The 20,127-nt window shown below is 45.6% G+C and overlaps 1 protein-coding gene across 1 annotated transcript in view; it reads left to right on the top strand.

Annotated features, from left to right (window-relative positions):
- The first annotated feature begins 2,122 nt into the window (after window positions 1-2,122).
- The window catches only part of LOC126426516 (uncharacterized), a 46,962-nt gene continuing 28,957 nt past the window's right edge, over window positions 2,123-20,127 (top strand). Inside the window, exons 1-3 of the mRNA XM_050088421.1 lie at window positions 2,123-2,344; window positions 8,921-8,991; window positions 19,681-19,822. Of these exons, the coding sequence (XP_049944378.1) occupies window positions 2,123-2,344; window positions 8,921-8,991; window positions 19,681-19,822 (435 nt within the window). The remainder of the gene's footprint in view (window positions 2,345-8,920; window positions 8,992-19,680; window positions 19,823-20,127) is intronic.

Below are 20,127 nucleotides of genomic sequence, written 5' to 3'. Positions count from 1 at the left end.
CTCTCTTATGCCAATAATACGTCCTCTTCCAAACTCAATGATTCGATGATACAGTTCGTGCATACATCTGTCAGGCATCCTCCACTTCTGGTCAAGTCACACTGATCCATTACCTGCGGTTTATAGCCGTAGGCACATTTTACCGGTAGGTAGTGTTGTGCAGTGATATTGGTCTTGACTTTGCACCCACGGGGGGACTATGTTCAAATGGTAATCATTTCTGCAGAATATACTAATGTATATGTCCTGTGAATACGAATGTTCTATGTCTAGTCGTTCAAGATGTTTTTTTTCTGAATATATATATATATATATATATATATATATATATATATATATATATATATATATTACAAGAAATACATGACCTATGTCTGTCTAAGCGGTTCTATTAGATTGACGTGTAAGACTTGGAGGTATATCTGTGAACAAGTTTTCAAGATTTTTGGTTAACAATATATATCACATATATATTCATATTAGAAAATCTATAGCCTATTTCCAATCGGATGTTCACTAGAGTATTGTGTAAAAATTGGAAGTAAATAGGTTAAAATACATTATGATATTTTCGTTACAACATTAAACAATAACTCGTTATGTACACTGTGTGATCAAAAGTATCCAGACACATGGCTGAAAATGACTTTGTGGCGCCCTCCATCGGTAATGCTGGAATTCAATCTGGTGTTGGCCCACTCTTAGCCTTGATGACAGCTTCTACTCTCAATCAGGTGCTGGAAGGTTTCTTGGGCACTGGCAGCCCATTCTTCATGGAGTGCTGCACTGTGGAGAGGTATCGATATCGGTCGGTGAGGCCTGGCACGAAGTCGGCGTTCCAAAACATCCCTAAGGTATTCTATGGGATTTGGGTCAGGACTCTGTGCAGACCAGTCCATTACAGGGATGTTGTTGTCGTGCAACCACTCCGCCACAGGCTGTGCATTATGAACAGGTGCTCAATCGTGTTAAAAGATGCAATCGCCATCCCTGAATTACTCTTGAACAGTGGGAAACAAGAATGTGCTTAAAACATCAATGTAGGTTGGTGCTGTGATAGTGGCAAGCAAAACAATAGGGGGTGCAAGCCCCTTCACGAAAAACACGACCACACCATAACACCACCACCTCCGAATTTTACTGTTGGCATAACACACGCTGGCAGATGACGTTCACCAGGAAATCGCCATACCAACACCCTGCCAACGGATCGCCGCACTGTGTACCGTAACTCGCCACTCGACACAACGTTTCTCCACTGTTCAGTTGTCCAATGTTTACACTCCTTACACAAAGCTAGGCGACGTTTGTCATTTATTGGTGTGATGTGTGTCTTATGAGCACCCGCTCGACCGTGAAATCGAAGTATTCCCACTTCCAGCCTAGCTGTCATAGCACTTGCAGTGGGTTCTGATGCAGTTTGGAATTCCTGTGTGATGGTCTGGATAGATGTCTGTCTATTACGCATTATGACCCTCTTCAACTATCGGCAGGGTCAGTGTGTCCCTTCACGTGTCCACTTTACTATCACATCGGAAACAGTGGAACTAGGGATGTTTAGGAGTGTGGAAATGCATACAGACGCATGACACAAGTGAAACCCAATCACCCGATCAAATTCGAAGTCTGTGAGTTCCACGGAGTTGCTCTCTCATGATGTCTAATGATTACTGAGGTCGCAGATGTGGAGCACCTGGCGGTAGATGGCAGCACAATTCACCTGATATGAAAAGCATATGATTTTAGGGGTGTCTGGATACTTTTGATCATATAGAGTAGTAGTATAGCTATGCCTTGTGTGGAGTGAGAAGAAATATATGTACTTGAGGAGCAAAACTGTAACAACTGTCTGGATACTTTTGATCATATAGTGTAGTAGTCTAGCTATACTGTGTGTGAAGAGAGAAAAAATATATGTACTTTAGGAGCAGAACTGTAACAAGTGGAGGTATCCCATGTTGTAGCAATTGCATTCGTGCCAATGTTTCCAGGACGGCGCGCAGCTCTCTGCTGCAGACTGACCGCGACGCACGACCCCCTTCCCCCTTGCATGCCTCGCTGCCCTCCAGCTCAGCAGCAGCTCAGCAGCTGACAGCAGGCAGAGCATCAGCTGCAGGCAGGCATGTCGCCCCCTACTTCACCCCACACCGGCCTACCCCCCACCTTCGTGCCCGGCTTCCACGACGAGACGGCGGTGTGTGCCGTGCACTACAACCCACTGGGCGAGACCGGCCTCTACGTGTCTCACCTCGGCTGTGGCGGCGGCGGCGTCCTCAGCAGCCTATATGGATATGTCCTACCTGACACTCTGACCGCCATTGTTCATTATAAGAATAAATCAGATGTAAACAAACACAAACGCGACGATTGGGCAGCAGCAGTAGCACATGTATACTGGTGTTGTTACACTCTTGGAAGTATGTCTTACTTACGTAGTCTACACCTCATTACTATGTTATGCTAAATGACGCCTTAAGATACTGTGGAGGTAAAATAGTCCCCCATTTCGATGGCTGGCTCAAATGTTCAAATGGCTCTGAGCACTATGGGACTTAACAGCTATGGTCATCAGTCCCCCAGAACTTAGAACTACTTAAACCTAGCTAACCTAAGGACATCACACAACACCCAGTCATCACGAGGCAGAGAAAATCCCTGACCCCACCGGGAATCGAACCCGGGAACCCGAGCGTGGGAAGCGAGAACGCTACCACACGACCACGAGCTGTGGACCCCCATTTCGATCTCCAGGCGGGAACTACTCAGGAGGATGTCGTTACCAGGAGAAACAAAAGTAGCGTTCTACAGATCAGAGCGTGTAATGTTAGATCCCTTAATCAGGTAGGTAGTTCAGAAAATTTAAAATGGGAAATGGATAAGTTAAAGTCAGATATAGTGGGAATTAGTGATGTTCGGTGATAGGAGGAATGGGACTTGTCATCAGGCGAATACAGGGCTGTAAATAAAATATCAAATAGGGGTAATGCAGGAGTATGCTCAGTAATGAATAACAAAATAGGAACATGCGTAAGATATTGTGAACAGCGTAGTGAACAGATTATTGCAGCCATGATAGACACGAAGCCCACACCCACCAATGTAGTACAATTTTATATGCCAACTAGCTCCGCAGATGGGGAGGAGATTGAGGAAATGTATGATGAGATAAAAGAAATCATTCGGATAGTTAAGGGAGACCAAAATTTAGTAGTCATGGGGGACTGGGATACGATTGTAGAAAAAGGAAGGAAAAATAGTAGGTGATTATGGACTGGGGAAAGGAATGAAAGAGGAGGCCACCCAGTAGAATTTTGTGCAGAGCATAACATAATCACAGCAAACACTTAAGACAATGAGAGAAGATTGTATACGTGGAAGAGACCAACAGACGCCAGAAGGTTTCAGATTGATTATATAATGCGAAAACAGAGACTTTGGAACCAGGTTTTTAATTGTACAACATTTCCAGGGGCAGATATGGAATCTGTCGACAATGTATTGTTTATGAATTGTAGATTAAAACTGAAGAAACTGCAAAAATATGGGAATTTAAGGAGATGGGACCTGGATAAATTGAAAGAACCAGAGGTTGTAAAGAGTTTCAGAGGGAGCGTTAGGGAACGAATGACAAGAACAGGGGAAAGGGAAACAGTAGAAAAAGAATTGGTATCTTTGAGAGACGAAATGAATAATGAAGGCAGCAGAGGACCAAGTAGGTAAAAAGACGATGGCTGGTAGAAATACTTTCATAACACAAGAGATACTGAATTTAATAGATGAAAACAGAAAATATAAAAATGCAATAAAGAGGCGGATGAAAGGGAATAAACAGGTCTAAAACATGAGATCGACAGGAAGTGGAAAATGGGTAAGCAGGAATGGCTACATGACAAATTTGTTTTTTTTTTTTTTTTTTTTTTTTGGGTAGGGTTTAAGGGCGCTCAACTGCTGAGGTCATTAGCGCCCAATACATGACAAATGTAAGGATGTACCAGCATATATCACTGGTGGTAAAAGACCTTTAAACAAACGAGAACCACCTGTATGAATATCAAGAGCTCAGACAGAAGACAAGTTCTAAGCAAAGAGGGGAGAGCACGAAGGTGGAAGGACACTATAGAGCCGGCCGTTGTGGCCGTGCGGTTAAAGGCGCTTCAGTCTGGAACCGCGTGACCGCTACGGTCGCAGGTTCGAATCCTGCCTCGGGCATGGATGTGTGTGATGTCCTTAGGCTAGTTAGGTTTAATTAGTTCTAAGTTCTAGGCGACTGATGACCTCAGAAGTTAAGTCGCATAGTGCTCAGAGCCATTTGAACCATTTTTTTGACACTATAGACGATTTTTACAAGTGCAATGAACTTGAGAGCAATATTATGGAAATGGAAGAGGACGCAGAGGAAGATGAGAAGGGAGATATGATACTGCGTGAAGAATTTGACAAACCACTGAAATACTTAAGTCAAAACAAGGCCCCAGGACTAGACAACATTCCATTAGAACTACTGAGAGCCTTGGGAGAGGTCATATCTGGTTAGCAAGATGTACGAGACAAGCGAAATAACCGCAGATTTCAAGAAGAAGAATATAGTAATTCCAATTCCAAAGGAAGCAGGTGCTGAGAGGTGTGAAAGTTACCGAATTATCAGTTTAATAAGTCATGGTTGCAAAGTACTAACACGAATCCTTTACAGAAGAATGGAAAAACTGGTAGAAGCTGAACTCGAGGAAGATCGGTTTGAATTCTGGAGAAATGTAGGACCACACAAAGCAAGACTGACCCTACGACTTCTCATAGAAGATGGGTTACGGAAAGATAATCCTACGTTTCTAGCATTTGTAGACTTAGAGAAAGCTTTTGACAATGTTGACTGGAATACTCTCTTTCAAACTGCAAAGGTGGCAGGGATAAAACACAGGAAGCGAAATGCTGTACAGAAACCAGATGGCAATTATAAGAGTCGAGGGGCACAAAAGGGAAGCGATGGTCGAAAAGGGAATGAGGCAGGGTTGTAGCCTATCCGAGATGTTATTCAATCTGTATATTGAGCAAGCAGTAAAGGAAACAAAAGAAAATTTTGGAGTAGGAATTAAAGTCGCGGGAGAAGAAATAAAAACTTTGTCGATGACATTGTAGCTCTGTCAGAGAAAACAAAGGACCTGGAAGAGCAGGTGAACGGAATGGACAGTGCATTGAAAGGAGGCTATAAGATGAACATCAACAAAAGCAAAATGAGGATAATGGAATGTAGTCGAATTAAGTCGGTTCATGCTGAGGGAATTACATTAGGAAATGAGACACTAGAAGTAGTAGGTGAGTTTTACTATTTGGGCAACAAAATAGGTGATGATGGTCGAAGCAGGAAGGATATAAAATGTGGCAATGGCAACAAAACCCTTTCTGAAAGAGAGAAATTTGTTAACATCGAGTGTAGATTTAAGTGTCAGGAAGTCCTTTCTGAAAGTATTCGTGTGGAGTGTAGCTATATATGGAAGTGAAACAATGTAGACAAGAAGACAGTGGAAGCTTTTGAGATGTGGCGCTACAGAAGAATGCTGAATATTACATGGGTAGATCATGTAAATAATGAGGAGATTCTGAACAGAATTGGGGAGAAGAGAAATTTTTGGTACATCGTGACCAGAAATGGGATCGGTTGGTAGGACATGTTCTGAGACATCGAGGAGTAACCAATTTAGTTCTGGAGGGAAGCGAGGAGGGTAAATATCGTAGAGGGAGACCAAGGCATGAATACATTAAACAGATTCAGAGGGATGTATGTTGCAGTAATCACCGGAGAGAGCAGCATGGAGAGTTGTATGAAACCAGTCCTTCGACAGAAGACAACAAGAAGAAGAAGATACTGCAATGTATGACAGCCATCAACATTTTCTTGATCATCTAACACGGTCGCTCTCGTTTATTGTGTGCCTTTGGTAAAAGCGGGATTTTCGCAAGTCCTTTTCTACCTCCCAACTGAGGAGGTCAGAGATGATCGGGTACAAGATCTGTCAGTATTAATGTACGCAACGGAAACTTTAAATCAACACGATCTTGAAATCTGGCCCTGTCATTCATGAATACTCCACGTGGCTAATGTTAGAACACAAATTAAAACAATAACCATGTCAGTGAAAGAAAGAAGTATACTGCTACTGCAATAACAAATGCTGGTGCTCATTATAGAATTTATTTTAAATAAAACCCGAGAAATTTGCCGACACATGTGGACTCAAACAATTGTGAAATAAATGGACTCAACTAATATTGGGAAACCTCTGCCTGCTTCTGCCCAGAGTGGCTAACGTGATCTGAGAAATACTACACGATATGACTGACTTCGTCTGTCGTACAAAGTCTTGAAGAAGCTACTGGAATAGACTGACTGGCGTGTAACCTTACTGGAGTATGTTTTATATGTGATTCCAACACTTCGAGCTCTGTATGACCTCAGGACCGCCGCCATTGGCTTTATCACCGGGACAAAAGCGTGTCACACTAGATGCAACTGCCGCTGACAGCGAAGTTGCAGAACCACAGATGTGGCTAGAGCTGGAAGCTAAGACCTTAAGCCTAGTTTACCCGACGACATTGGGTTGCGCCACTCGTTGCGTGGAATGAGTTGCGCGCAAGTGGTTTCATATTTGACTGTAGACACGGCGACGTCAGTATACACTTCAGTTTCGTCGTTTTGTGGGCCCCTGAGTCGTGTCTGAAATGAAAGTTTTGGCAGCTGCACGTCGCACGACTTGTGATGGAGTTAAAGCTTGTTGCGTGGAATCGCTGCATAACAAACAAAAATAAGAAACGTATTTCGATTCGTGACTGGATGAAGAAAAGACGTCAGCTCGGTTGCTCAGCATCCTTGCTGAAACAATTTATAACGGAAGATCCAGGAAGTTCTTTTAATCAACTTAGAATGTCACCAGAATTGTTAACGTTTCTTCTAAAAAGAGTTAATTATGCGATAAGGAATAAAGGTACTGTAATGCATGAAGCAGAGCTGATATTACATATCATATTGCGTGCATTACAATCGAGAATACTCAGCATGCTGTAAGATGCGGTTTAAGTTGGTGATGACGCTTTTTCATTAACACCAACAATTATTAACATTGACAGTAATAATTATTAACATTAACAGTAATAATTATTCGAAGCGGGCCGTATCAAGAAGAGAATGGTTTGCAAACTACTCTCTTGAAGATATGTCTGAACAGTGGCAATATTTCAAAATTCTAACATATGTGAAATGTAGCGACGAATAAAGAATGCAGCTTCCTGAATTTGTGTAGCCTTCCCTCCTGTCAACAATATTCCTTAACAAAGAGAAGCCTTAGAAGCTACCAAATACTCCGATAGGAAGTGCATTTAACATTTCGCACCATGTCGCACGCACTCTTACACGCCGCGACCGAGTTATTAAACACTATGTTTGCAACTGGCACAGTGCATTCTAATACCCAGTCGCCGAAAATTCGGAAATCGTGTGACCCCCCTGATCTACACTCCTGGAAATGGAAAAAAGAACACATTGACACCGGTGTGTCAGACCCACCATTCTTGCTCCGGACACTGCGAGAGGGCTGTACAAGCAATGATCACACGCACGGCACAGCGGACACACCAGCAACCGCGGTGTTGGCCGTCGAATGGCGCTAGCTGCGCAGCATTTGTGCACCGCCGCCGTCAGTGTCAGCCAGTTTGCCGTGGCATACGGAGCTCCATCGCAGTCTTTAACACTGGTAGCATGCCGCGACAGCGTGGACGTGAACCGTATGTGCAGTTGACGGACTTTGAGCGAGGGCGTATAGTGGGCATGCGGGAGGCTGGGTGGACGTACCGCCGAATTGCTCAACACGTGGGGCGTGAGGTCTCGACAGTACATCGATGTTGTCGCCAGTGGTCGGCGGAAGGTGCACGTGCCCGTCGACCTGGGACCGGACCGCAGCGACGCACGGATGCACGCCAAGACCGTAGGATCCTACGCAGTGCCGTAGGGGACCGCACCGCCACTTCCCAGCAAATTAGGGACACTGTTGCTCCTGGGGTATCGGCGAGGACCATTCGCAACCGTCACTATGAAGCTGGGCTACGGTCCCGCACACCGTTAAGCCGTCTTCCGCTCACGCCCCAACATCGTGCAGCCCGCCTCCAGTGGTGTCGCGACAGGCGTGAATGGAGGGACGAATGGAGACGTGTCGTCTTCAGCGATGAGAGTCGCTTCTGCCTTGGTGCCAATGATGGTCGTATGCGTGTTTGGCGCCGTGCAGGTGAGCGCCACAATCAGGACTGCATACGACCGAGGCACACAGGGCCAACACCCGGCATCATGGTGTGGGGAGCGATCTCCTACACTGGCCGTACACCACTGGTGATCGTCGAGGGGACACTGAATAGTGCACGGTACATCCAAACCGTCATCGAACCCATCGTTCTACCATTCTTAGACCGGCAAGGGAACTTGGTGTTCCAACAGGACAATGCACGTCCGCATGTATCCCGTGTCACCCAACGTGCTCTAGAAGGTGTAAGTCAACTACCCTGGCCAGCAAGATCTCCGGATCTGTCCCCCATTGAGCATGTTTGGGACTGGATGAAGCGTCGTCTCACGCGGTCTGCACGTCCAGCACGAACGCTGGTCCAACTGAGGCGCCAGGTGGAAATGGCATGGCAAGCCGTTCCACAGGACTACATCCAGCATCTCTACGATCGTCTCCATGGGAGAATAGCAGCCTGCATTGCTGCGAAAGGTGGATATACACTGTACTAGTGCCGACATTGTGCATGCTCTGTTGCCTGTGTCTATGTGCCTGTGGTTCTGTCAGTGTGATCATGTGATGTATCTGACCCCAGGAATGTGTCAATAAAGTTTCCCCTTCCTGGGACAATGAATTCACGGTGTTCTTATTTCAATTTCCAGGAGTGTATTTTCCTCTGCTACGACGGCACACTGGAGCGTAAATGCACTCTTCAGCAGCGCGGAAACAGCCTGCAAGTCCAGCTCCGTTCCTCGTATCGTCGAACACGCCGGTGTTCACTGCAGGCATCTGTCCAATAAGGTGACGTCATATGTTTCATTGCTGCATTGTACACAGTGCAGGAAGGCCATACTTGCATCAAATTACGATTCTTTGTGTGTGAAGAGCAGCTGAAGGCGCCTTCACTACATTCGAGCCTACGGCCATTCCGTCTGCAGAATACCGACCTTCTTGCGTTAAGCAAGTGTAGATGGGCCTCCGGATGAAAATCTCAGGGGAAAGCTCCTTTTAAACACTGTTTTTTCGGCTTTTGTAATTACAAATTACACACTTTCCGTTACTGTCCTTTCGTTCTACTGTGACAACCTAGTTTCTTTCCGCGTCTCATGGTTCTACGTCAACGCAAACTAACGTAGCTGGGCTAGACGCCGCATTGGCGTCTCTTCTCTTCGTGTTTCAAAACACGCGACATAAGTGACCGTAACTTCTCACTGAATTCACATACAATCTTAAAACTTTGACACCGCCAAGCGACCACCGACCTCAGTACGCCATAACAATTTCAACTCGATACGCCCTTACTTTCTGAGGCAAAAGCGCACTCAAAAACGGAAATACAAACCGAAAAACGGACTACACAAACTCTCACAAAAGCTACTTTTTCGTCTTATGTAGTTACAAATTAAACACTTTCCGATACTTTCCTGCCATTCTACTGTGAGACCTTGTTTCTTTCCACGTATCACGGATTCAACGTCACCGCGAAGTACGCTGCTGGGCTTCCGTAGCGCTGGCAGCAGAGCCATCGCTTCGGTACGCGCGTGCCGTACTTCATTTGTTATTCTCCTCGCCGGGGTACGACTCGGGACCCCGCGGACATAAATACCACGGACACAGCTCGACAGACCATTCCATAAGCACCACCCGATGATGGCGGAACGGTTATTCGCCGAAATATCGTGGAAATTCGAACGATCGGATCCGGCCGGACACCTGAGAACCTTGGATACACGTCACTCATTGTTGCTCACAGGAAAACCTCCACAACAGCAACGCCGGAACGAACAACATAATGCTCAAAACCACTCAACCTTCACGTCCCGGGTCGAGGAGCGACGATGGTCATACCAATCAGACAGCTCCAGACAGACTCCGACACTGCGCAGACGCCGCCAGCGGCCCCAGTCAACCACGCCGCACGGAGATGTCCTCGGACCAACTGACAGACCAATAAAAGTCAGGCCCGGCCTAAGTGATGCGTGGCGGCAACGGACGGGCGGGCGACGTCCACGCAGGGCTCACTGATGCTGCGAGCCGGCGACTGGCTGGCCCGGGCTGCGCTCCAGATGCATTGCAACTGTCTGCCAGGGCCCAACTCATTTGTGACCCAAACTGCCACCGTGAGCTCTCCTCCTCGCACGTTCTTACTGACTCCAGAGCAGTTTTTTGTTCTTTCTTTATTGAGTTTCGATTCCCCCCAAAGGGGGCAGGCTGGCAGCAGCTTAGTATGCCGCTCTTCAGCCTACAGAATTTGTTTTAAAAAGATGAAGGTAATAAGTAATAAAAAAAGAGGCGATAAAATCGGAGGCTTAAATGGTAACATGGCGAAAAAATCGTGGAGCTTGAAACATAGAACAAAGGGATGATGATGCTAATAAAATACATATGAGGCAGACAGGTGAAATAATAGACAGACAATTATGAAACATGGTGACAGTCTGGTTTCTGTTCACAAAAGACATAAAATTCACACCCAGCAACAGCATGATTTCTGTTCCAATACTTTGGAGAGACGAACAACACTCAACATTCACTTGACCACTGCACTAAAAAGTTGGCAAATATGACATACCACAGCTGTGGGCAGGTGGGGGGAAACTGGACAGATGATGGGAAAATAAAAAGGGGGGAAGGAGAGGAAAAACGAAGGGGGGAGGAGGCGGGAAAGGAGCCGATGGAGGATGAGGACCCATAAGGGGGGGAGGGGTGCAGGGCAGACGCGACAGGGAGTGGAGAAGGCAGAGGAGGGGTTTAGAAAAGGACTCAGGGGGGGGGGGGGGAGAATGGAGGTAGGGAGAGGTTATGTGGGGAGAAACACAGGATGGAAGGGGGAAGAGGGAGCCCAGGGAAAGGACAGAAGAAAGGAGGAGGGGGGTGAGGATCAGAGTTGATAGGAGGGATAGATGGAGGGAGAGAGAGCATCATCCGCAAGGGGGAGTTCACAGTCCACGACAGATGACAACCGGGAAGTCATAGCAGCTGAGCAAAGATCGCATCAGAGGGGATATATCGGTACACGCTGCTAGCGCCTATGATGGTCAGGCAAAGCAGCAGCTACATCTACATCTACATACATACTCCGCAATCCACCATACGGTGAGAGGCAGAGGGTACCTCGTACCACAACTAGCATCTTCTCTCCCTGTCCCACTCCCAAACAGAACGAGGAAAAAATGACTGCGTATATGCCTCTGTACGAGCCCTAACCTCACTTATCTTTGTGGTCTTTCCACGAAATATAAGTTGGCGGCAGTAAAATTGTACTGCAGTCAGCCTCAAATGCTGGTTCTCTAAATTTCCTCAGTAGCCATGCACGAAAAGATCGCCTCCTTTCCTCTAGAGACTCCCACCCGAGTTCCTGAAGCATTTCCCTAACACTTGCATGTCGATCAAACCTACCAGTAACAAATCTAGCAGCCCGCCTCTGAATTGCTTCTATGTGCTCCCTCAATCCGACCTGATGGGGATCCCAAACGCTCGAGCAGTACTCAAGAATAGGTCGTATTAGTGTTTTATAAGCGGTCTCCTTTACAGATTAACCACATCTTCTCAAAATTCTACCAATGAACCGAAGACGACTATCTGCCTTCCCCACAACTGCAATTACATGCTTGGCCCACTTCATATCACTCTGCAATGTTATGCCCAAATATTTAATCGACGTGACTGTGTCAAGCGCTACACTACTAATGGAGTATTCGAACATTACAGGATTCTTTTTCCTATTCATCTGCATTAATTTGCATTTATCTATATTTAGAGTTAGCTGCTATTCTTTACACCAAGCACAAATCGGTTACGCCAGTAATTTAAATCAACATGGTGAGATGGAAATACGTTAAAACAGGGTGTAAAATACCAAACGGTGGGATGGCGAGCCGTCCACGGCTCAAATGTGCTGTTGGAAAGAGCAAAGTCTCGAGTTTTACAAGCTTCCCACTAGGTAGCAGCAGTGTGCACCCACTTCAGTTGTAGTAAAAATGGTGTAGGCACAACAGAAAGCGTTTTGTGTTCTAAGTTTTGTGCAGTGCGGGTCAGTAATATATGTTCAGCGTGACTTTCATACTAGGTACGGTGTGGATCCCCCTACAGCACAGAGCATTAGACAATGGCGTGAACGGGTCCGAGAAACAGGTTGTTCGTGTAAATCGCCGGGCCGTCCCCGATTGTCTGACAAAAATGGTTCAAATGGCTTTGAGCACTATGGGGCTTTACATCTGAGGTCATCAGTCTTCTAGCACTTACGAGGTGCATTCAAGTTCTAAGGACTCCGATTTTTTTTCTCCAGACTGGAAAGAGATAGAAACATGCGCATTGTTTAAAAATGAGGCCGTGTTCATTGTCAATACGTCCCAGAGATGGCAGCACCGTACGGCAGATGGAATTTTACCGCCAGCGGCGAGAATGAGAACTATTTTAAATACTTAAAATGGCGACGTTTTCCTTACTTGAACAGCGTGCAATCATTCGTTTTCTGAATTTGCGTGGTGTGAAACCAAATGAAATTCATCGACAGTTGAAGGAGACATGTGGTGATGGAGTTATGGATGTGTCAAAAGTGCGTTCGTGGGTGCAACAGTTTAATGAAGGAAGAACATCGTGTGACAACAAACCGAAACAACTTCGGGCTCGCACAAGCCAGTCTGATGACATGATCGAGAAAGTGGAGAGAATTGTTTTGGGGGATCGCCGAATGACTGTTGAACAGATCGCCTCCAGAGTTGGCATTTCTGTGGGTTCTGTGCACACAATCCTGCATGACGACCTTAAATGCGAAAAGTGTCAACCAGCTGGGTGCACGAATGCTGACGGACGACCACACGGCTGCCCGTGTGGCATGTTGCCGAACAATGTTGACGCGTAACGACAGCACGAATGGGACTTTCTTTTCGTCGATTGTGACAATGGATGAGACGTGGATGCCATTTTTCAATCCAGAAACAAAGCGCCAGTCAGCTCAATGGAAGCACACAGATTCACCGCCACCAAAAAAATTTCGGGTAACCGCCAGTGCTGAAAAAATGATGGTGTCCATGTTCTGGAACAGCGAGGGCGTAATCCTTACCCATTGCGTTCCAAAGGGCACTACGGTAACAGGTGCATCATGCGAAAATGTTTTGAAGAACAAATTCCTTCCTGCACTGCAACAAAAACGTCCGGGAAGGGCTGCGCGTGTGCTGTTTCACCGAGACAACGCACCCGCACATCGAGCTAACGTTACGCAACAGTTTCTTCGTGATAACAACTCTGAAGTGATTCCTCATGCTCCCTACTCACCTGACCTGGCTCCTAGTGACTTTTGGCTTTTTCCAACAATGAAAGACACTCTCCGTGGCCGCACATTCACCAGCCGTGCTGCTATTGCCTCAGCGATTTTCCAGTTGTCAAAACAGACTCCTAAAGAAGCCTTCGCCGCTGCCATGGAATCATGGTGTCAGCGTTGTGAAAAATGTGTACGTCTGCAGGGCGATTACGTCGAGAAGTAACGCCAGTTTCATCGATTTCGATTGAGTAGTTAATTAGAAAAAAAAAATCGGAGGCCTTAGAACTTGAATGCAACTCGTAGAACTACTTAAACCTAACTAACCTAAGGGCATCACACACATCCATGCCCGAGGCAGGATTCGAACCTGCGACCGTAGCAGTCACGCGGTTCCGGACTGAAGCGCCTAGAACCGCTCGGTCACAACGGCCGGCGATTGTCTGACACAGGCGTTCAACGTATCCGCCATAGTTACACAATGAGTCCGCAGAAACCCGTTCGCCACAGTGGCGAATGTAGAAAAACACCAGCGTGGTGGCGCTAAAGATATCTAGTGCTGCCTTTGCTTTTACCGTAATAAAAAATAATCAACTTACATGTAACGTTTAACAATGTTTCATTTAAACTGATTATACACATATACAAGACAATGCTGTCTTATGGTATGAGAAAGTTACAATTGTTCTCTTCCTTAAATGATGAATTCTATAGCAGTTGTTCGCTTTTTATGACTTCCAAGTTATCGCGACTACTGTAACTTTCAAACTGACTACCTGGCATTGGCTCCGCTTCGCTTATATCATGAAACCCAAAGAGATTCTGGTCGTACATAAAGCACACCAGTGGCAGGATTCAATCAGTACCTTCACTGCGCGATAACAACGGTGAAGTCACTGACGCCAGTACCACTAACGCAGAGTTATTAAATACGGTTTTCCGAAACTCCTTCACCAAAGAAAACGAAGTAAATATTCCTGAATTCCAATCAAGAACAACTCCCAAGATGAGAAACATAGGAGTAGATATCCTCGGTGTAACAAAGCAGCTTAAATCACAAAATAAAGGCAACACCTCCGGTCCAGATCGCATACCAGTCAGGTTCCTCAGAGTATGCTGATAAAATAGCTCCATATTTAGCAATTATATACAACCACTCGCTCACAGAAAGATCCGTACCTAAAGACTGGAAAATTGCTCAAGTCACACCAATACCCAAAAAGGGAAGTAGGAGCAATCCGCTGAATTACAGGCCCATATCACTAACGTCGATTTGCAGTAGGGTTTTAGAACATATACTGTATTCGAACATTATGAAGTACCGCGAAGAAAACGATTTATTGACATATAGTCAGCACGGATTCAGAAAATATCGTTCTTGTGAAACACAACTAGCTCTTTATACCCATGAAGTAATAAGTGCTATCGACAGGGGATGTCAAATTGATTCCATATTTTTAGATTTCCGGAAAGCTGTCGACACCGTTCCTCACAAACGCCTTCTAATGAAACTGTGTGTCTACGGAGTATCGCCTCAGTTGTGCGACTGGATTCGTGATTTCCTGTCAGAAAGGTCGCAGTTCGTAGTAATAGACGGAAAGTCATCGAGTAAAACAGAAGTAATATCCGGCGTTCCCCAAGGAAGTGTTGTAGGCCCTCTATTGTTCCCGATCTATATTAACGACATACGAGACAATCTGAGTAGCTGTCTTAGATTGTTTGCAGATGATGCTGTCATTTACCGTCTTGTAAAGTCATCAGAAGACCAAAACTAATTGCAAAATTATTTAGATATCTGTATGGTGCGAAAAGTGGCAATTGACCCTGAATAAAGAAAAGTGCGAAGTTATTCACATGAGTACTAAAAGAAATCCGCTACATTTCGATTACACGATTCGTCACACAAATCTGAAGGCTGTAAATTCAACTAAATACTTAGGGATTACAATTACAAATAACCTACATTGGAACGATCACATAGATAATATTGTGGCTAGAGCAAACCAAAGACTGCGATTACATTGGCAGAACACTTAGAAGGTGCAACAGGTCTACCAAAGAGACTGCTTACACCACGCTTGTCCGCCCCATTCTGGAGTATTGCTGTGCGGTGCGGGATCCCCATCAGGTGGGACTGACAGATGACATAGAAAAAGTACAAAGAAGGACAGCTCGTTTTGTATTATCACGAAATAGGGGAGATAGTGCCGCAGACATGCTACGTAAATTGGAGTGGCAGTCATTAAAACAAAGGCGTATCTCGGCGCGACGGGATCTTCTCGTGAAATTTCAATCACCAGTTTTCTCCTCCGATTGCGAAAACATTCTGTTGGCACCCACCTACATAGGGAGAAATGATCATCACGATAAAATAAGAGAAATCAGGGCTCGCACAGAAAAATTTAACTGCTCGTTTTTACCGCGTGCCGTTCGAGAGTGGAACGGTAGAGAGACAGCATGAAGGTGTGGTTCATTGAACCCTCTGCCAGGCACTGTATTGTGAATAGCAGAATAGTTACGTAGATGTAGCTATGTGGCTCGATTGTTTCGAGAACATTCGCTACCAGAATGTTCGCTTCCAGACTTTCATGGAGTGTGAACGAATACCTACTGTGAAAGCGAAAAGCCAATTTGTACCTTACGACGTATAATATAAGGGCGAGTTTCCAATGATGTCGTCATCCGGCAATTTATGTGTGTGGAACTTTTATTGTCAATCCCGTTCCTTTCTAGTGTATTCGATAGAGGGCCTATATAGGAACAATGAGTTTTTAGGAATCTTCTGGAAAGTCACCATTACCAGAGATATATGTATCAATAGTTTCCCATATATAACTCGTATTACTAGTTAGGCATGGGAAACTATTGTTACGTTATTAGTAAAAATATTGTTACGAGTCTTGTAACAATCTTTTTACTGAGAAATTGCTATGAATTACTGTTATTAATACTTCACAATCAACTGATCACTTTCACTCTTGACTAACCTTCACACTTGCGCTTGCTACAACTAGGACTTTTTACTTCTTCTTCTTCTTCGCGGATGGATCACTTAGGACCACGCGTAATCAACATTTGTTGGCCTTCCTTTTCGCCCAGTATTCCTTCACAAGCATCGAATGGGGTAACTTTCGTTGCGTAGACCACGTACGTCGATTAGTTTTTCTCTCTTCTTCCTCAAAACCCCGTGTGTTTGTGATTTTTCTGATTTCATTTCTTCATGTAGATTTGGAGACCCTAATTCTCAGGTCTTTTACCGTCTGTTTGTACCAGTTCGGTCTTGTAGTTTTGTTCTTAAAAATGTATGGATTTTGTACGCTAACCTGTTTGAGTCCATTCTTTCTAAATGCCCCATGAACTGGATTCTTCTCATGGGCATTGTGTCTGTTATTTTGGAGATATTTTTATATATTTCTGCATTGGGTTTTGGATAATGCACACCATCTTCAGTTCTTGGTCCTAGGATTTTCCTCATTACTTTACGTTCTTTCACTTCTAATTCCCCTTTTAGTGTTCTGTGTTGAAGGTTTAGTGTCTCAGATGCGTAGAGAGCTTCGGGCTTAATTACTGTTGTGTAGTGTCGTATTTTGCAATTCCACAAGAGACTCTTTTTGTTGTAAATGTTTTTTGTTAACTAAAACGCCGTCTCCATTTTCTGGACTCTTGATCTGACAGATTTCTTTTCATTACAATTTTCTACAATCCATTCACCTTAATATTTAAATTCTTTTACTCGAGAGGTATACTTATTACCAATTTTGAAAACAGAAGGTGCATCTTTGATGTCAGCCATGAATTTTGTTTTTTCAAATGAAATTTGTAATCCTATTTTCGCAGCCTGCTCATGTAATAATTCTAGCTGTTTCTGTGCATTGGTAATATCTTGTGCGATCAGTGCCATGTCGTCAGCAAATGCTAAACAGTGTAATTCTATGCCCCTACGTCTTGGTCCCAGTCTGTGTGCTGGTGCACCCGCTTTTCTCCATTCTCCAACAGCTTTTTCAAGAGCATAACTCAAGAGCACTGGGGACAGCACGTCCCCTTGTCGCACTCCTGCTGCTTTGCCGGACCATGACCGGCGCTACCAGCGCTATCGATATGTCCCCTCTCGTAGTATCTTTGCTCGACTGCTATTACACTACTGCCCAGTAAAATTGCTACACCAAGAAGAAATGCAGATGAGAAACGGGTATTCATTGGACAAATATATTATACTAGAACTGACATGTGATTACATTTTCACGCAATTTGGGTGCATAGATCCTGAGAAATCAGTACCCAGAACAACCACCTGTGGCCATAATAATGGCCTTGATACGCCTGGGCATTCAGTCAAACGGAGCTTGGATGGTGTGTACACGTACAGCTGCCCATGCAGCTTCAACACGATACCACAGTTCATCAAGAGTAGTGACTGGCGTATTGTGACGAGCCACTTGCTCGGCCACCATTGACCAGTCGTGTTCAGTTGGTGAGAGATCTAGAGAAAGTGCTGATCAGGGCAGCAGTCGAACATCTTCTGTATCCAGAAAGGCCCGTGCAAGACCTGCACCATGCGGTCGTGCATTATCCTGCTGAAATGTAGGGTTTCGCAGGGATCGACTGAAGGGTAGAGCCACGGGTCATAACACATCTATAATGTAACGTCCACTGTTCAAAGTGCCGTCAGTGCGAACAACAGGTGACTGAGACATATAACCAATGGCACCCTATACCATCACGCCGGGTGATATGCCAGTATGGCGATGACCAATACACGCTTCCAATGTGCGTTCACCGCGATGTCGCCAAACATGGATGCGACCATCATGATGCTGTAAACAGAACCTGGATTCATCCGAAAAAATGACATTTTGCCATTCGTGCACCCAGGTTTGTCGCTGAGGATACCATCGCAGGCGCTCCTGTCTGTGATGCAGCATCAAGGGTAAGCACAGCCACGGTCTCCGAGCTGAGAGTCCGTGCTGCTACAAACGTCGTCGAACTGTTCGTGCAGATGGTTGTCGTCCTGCAAACGCCCCCATCTGTTGCCTTCTTGCCTAAGGGATCGAGACGTGGCTGCACGATCCGTTACAGCCATGCGGATAAGATGCCTGTCATCTCGACTGCTAGTGATACGAGGCCGTTGGGATCCAGCACGGCGTTCCGTATTACCTTCCTGAACCCACCGACTCTGTATTCTGCTAACAGTCATTGGATCGCGACCAACACGAGCAGCAATGTCGCGGTACGATAAACCGCAATCGCGATAGGCTACAATCCTACCTTTATCAAAGTCGGAAACGTGATGGTTCGCATTTCTCCTCCTTACACGAGGTATCACAACAAAGTTTCACCAGGCAACGCCGGTCAACTTCTGTTTGCTGATGAGAAATCGGTTTGAAAATTTCGCTCATGTAAGCACGTTGTAGGTGTCGCCACCGGCGCCAACCTTGTGTGAATGCTCTGAAAAGCTAATCATTTGCATATCACAGCATCTTCTTCCTGTCGGTTAAATTTCGCCTCTGTAGCACGTCATCTTCGTGGTGTAGCAATTTTAATGGCCAGCAGTGTACTTCCCAGTCGTCGCCTGCCGTAAGCGATTTCGAGTGGCGATTTTGTGTCGCGAGTTCTGCCTGCCAGTCAGTTGGAACGTGTCTGGAGCGCAGTCTGGACTTGCAATGCGGTACTGGTGCAGTCGGGTTGGAGCAGTGGGGTCTGCGTCGACATGGCTCGCCCAACCATTGCAGCCACGCATCTCTTGAGTCGGGCCACAGTCCTGGTGGATCCTCGGTCGATCTTCCTACCGGACGGTGGGTTTTCGCTCGCCAATCGTTCATGAGTCGGCTGTGTGTGTGTGTGCATTGACTCCCGAGTTGTCTTCGTGCATGCTTAGTTACTACGTTGTCGGCAATCTGAGAGGAGCCAGTCGGTTGCCGCAGACCAGGGATTTATCTCTGCATGGTGCAGTCGGGTGGGTGCATTGGCCAATTTGGTTTAAAAGTGTTATTAAATTACAATAAATTACAACTTTGAGTGCACCTGACCGACACCTTATTTGACCCTTTGCACAATCCTAATAACCTGTTCTGTACAGTGGAATTGGCGGGCGTGTCACTGTAGTTGCTTCTCCTCCAGTACATTTGGAAGAAATATTGTAACGAAGTACTCTGCTGTTTGCAGGAGCATCACAGAGGAGAAGTGCATCGCCACCATCAGAGAGGCCATCCGCCAGGGGGTCAACTACATCGACACGGCCCCTTGGTACGGACAGGGCCGCTCCGAAGACATCCTGGGTAAGTTAAGCCACCAGACAACAGTCCAGGCCGGCCCAGCCTAGCCTAGCTGAAAAAGAACAAAACATACTAACCGAACAAGTTGTTGTTTGCATAAGGTTGTCTGTGGAAGGCTACATTACACAGACCGCCACGGTAAATTCTATATATAAATCTAACACTCAGTCCACAAACCACATTACAGTGCATGGTGGAGAATACCACTTAGCACCACTAGTCTTTTCCTGTTCCACTCGCAAATGATGTGGGGGAAAGGCGACTGTCTGTAAGCCTCTGTCTTTTTTGTTTTTTTGAGGTCATCAGTCTTCTGACTGGTTTGATCTGGCCCACCACG

Source organism: Schistocerca serialis, chromosome 11, assembly GCF_023864345.2.
Source record: "Schistocerca serialis cubense isolate TAMUIC-IGC-003099 chromosome 11, iqSchSeri2.2, whole genome shotgun sequence".
NCBI lineage: Eukaryota > Metazoa > Arthropoda > Insecta > Orthoptera > Acrididae > Schistocerca > Schistocerca serialis.
This window is presented reverse-complemented; position numbering and strand designations above follow the sequence as displayed.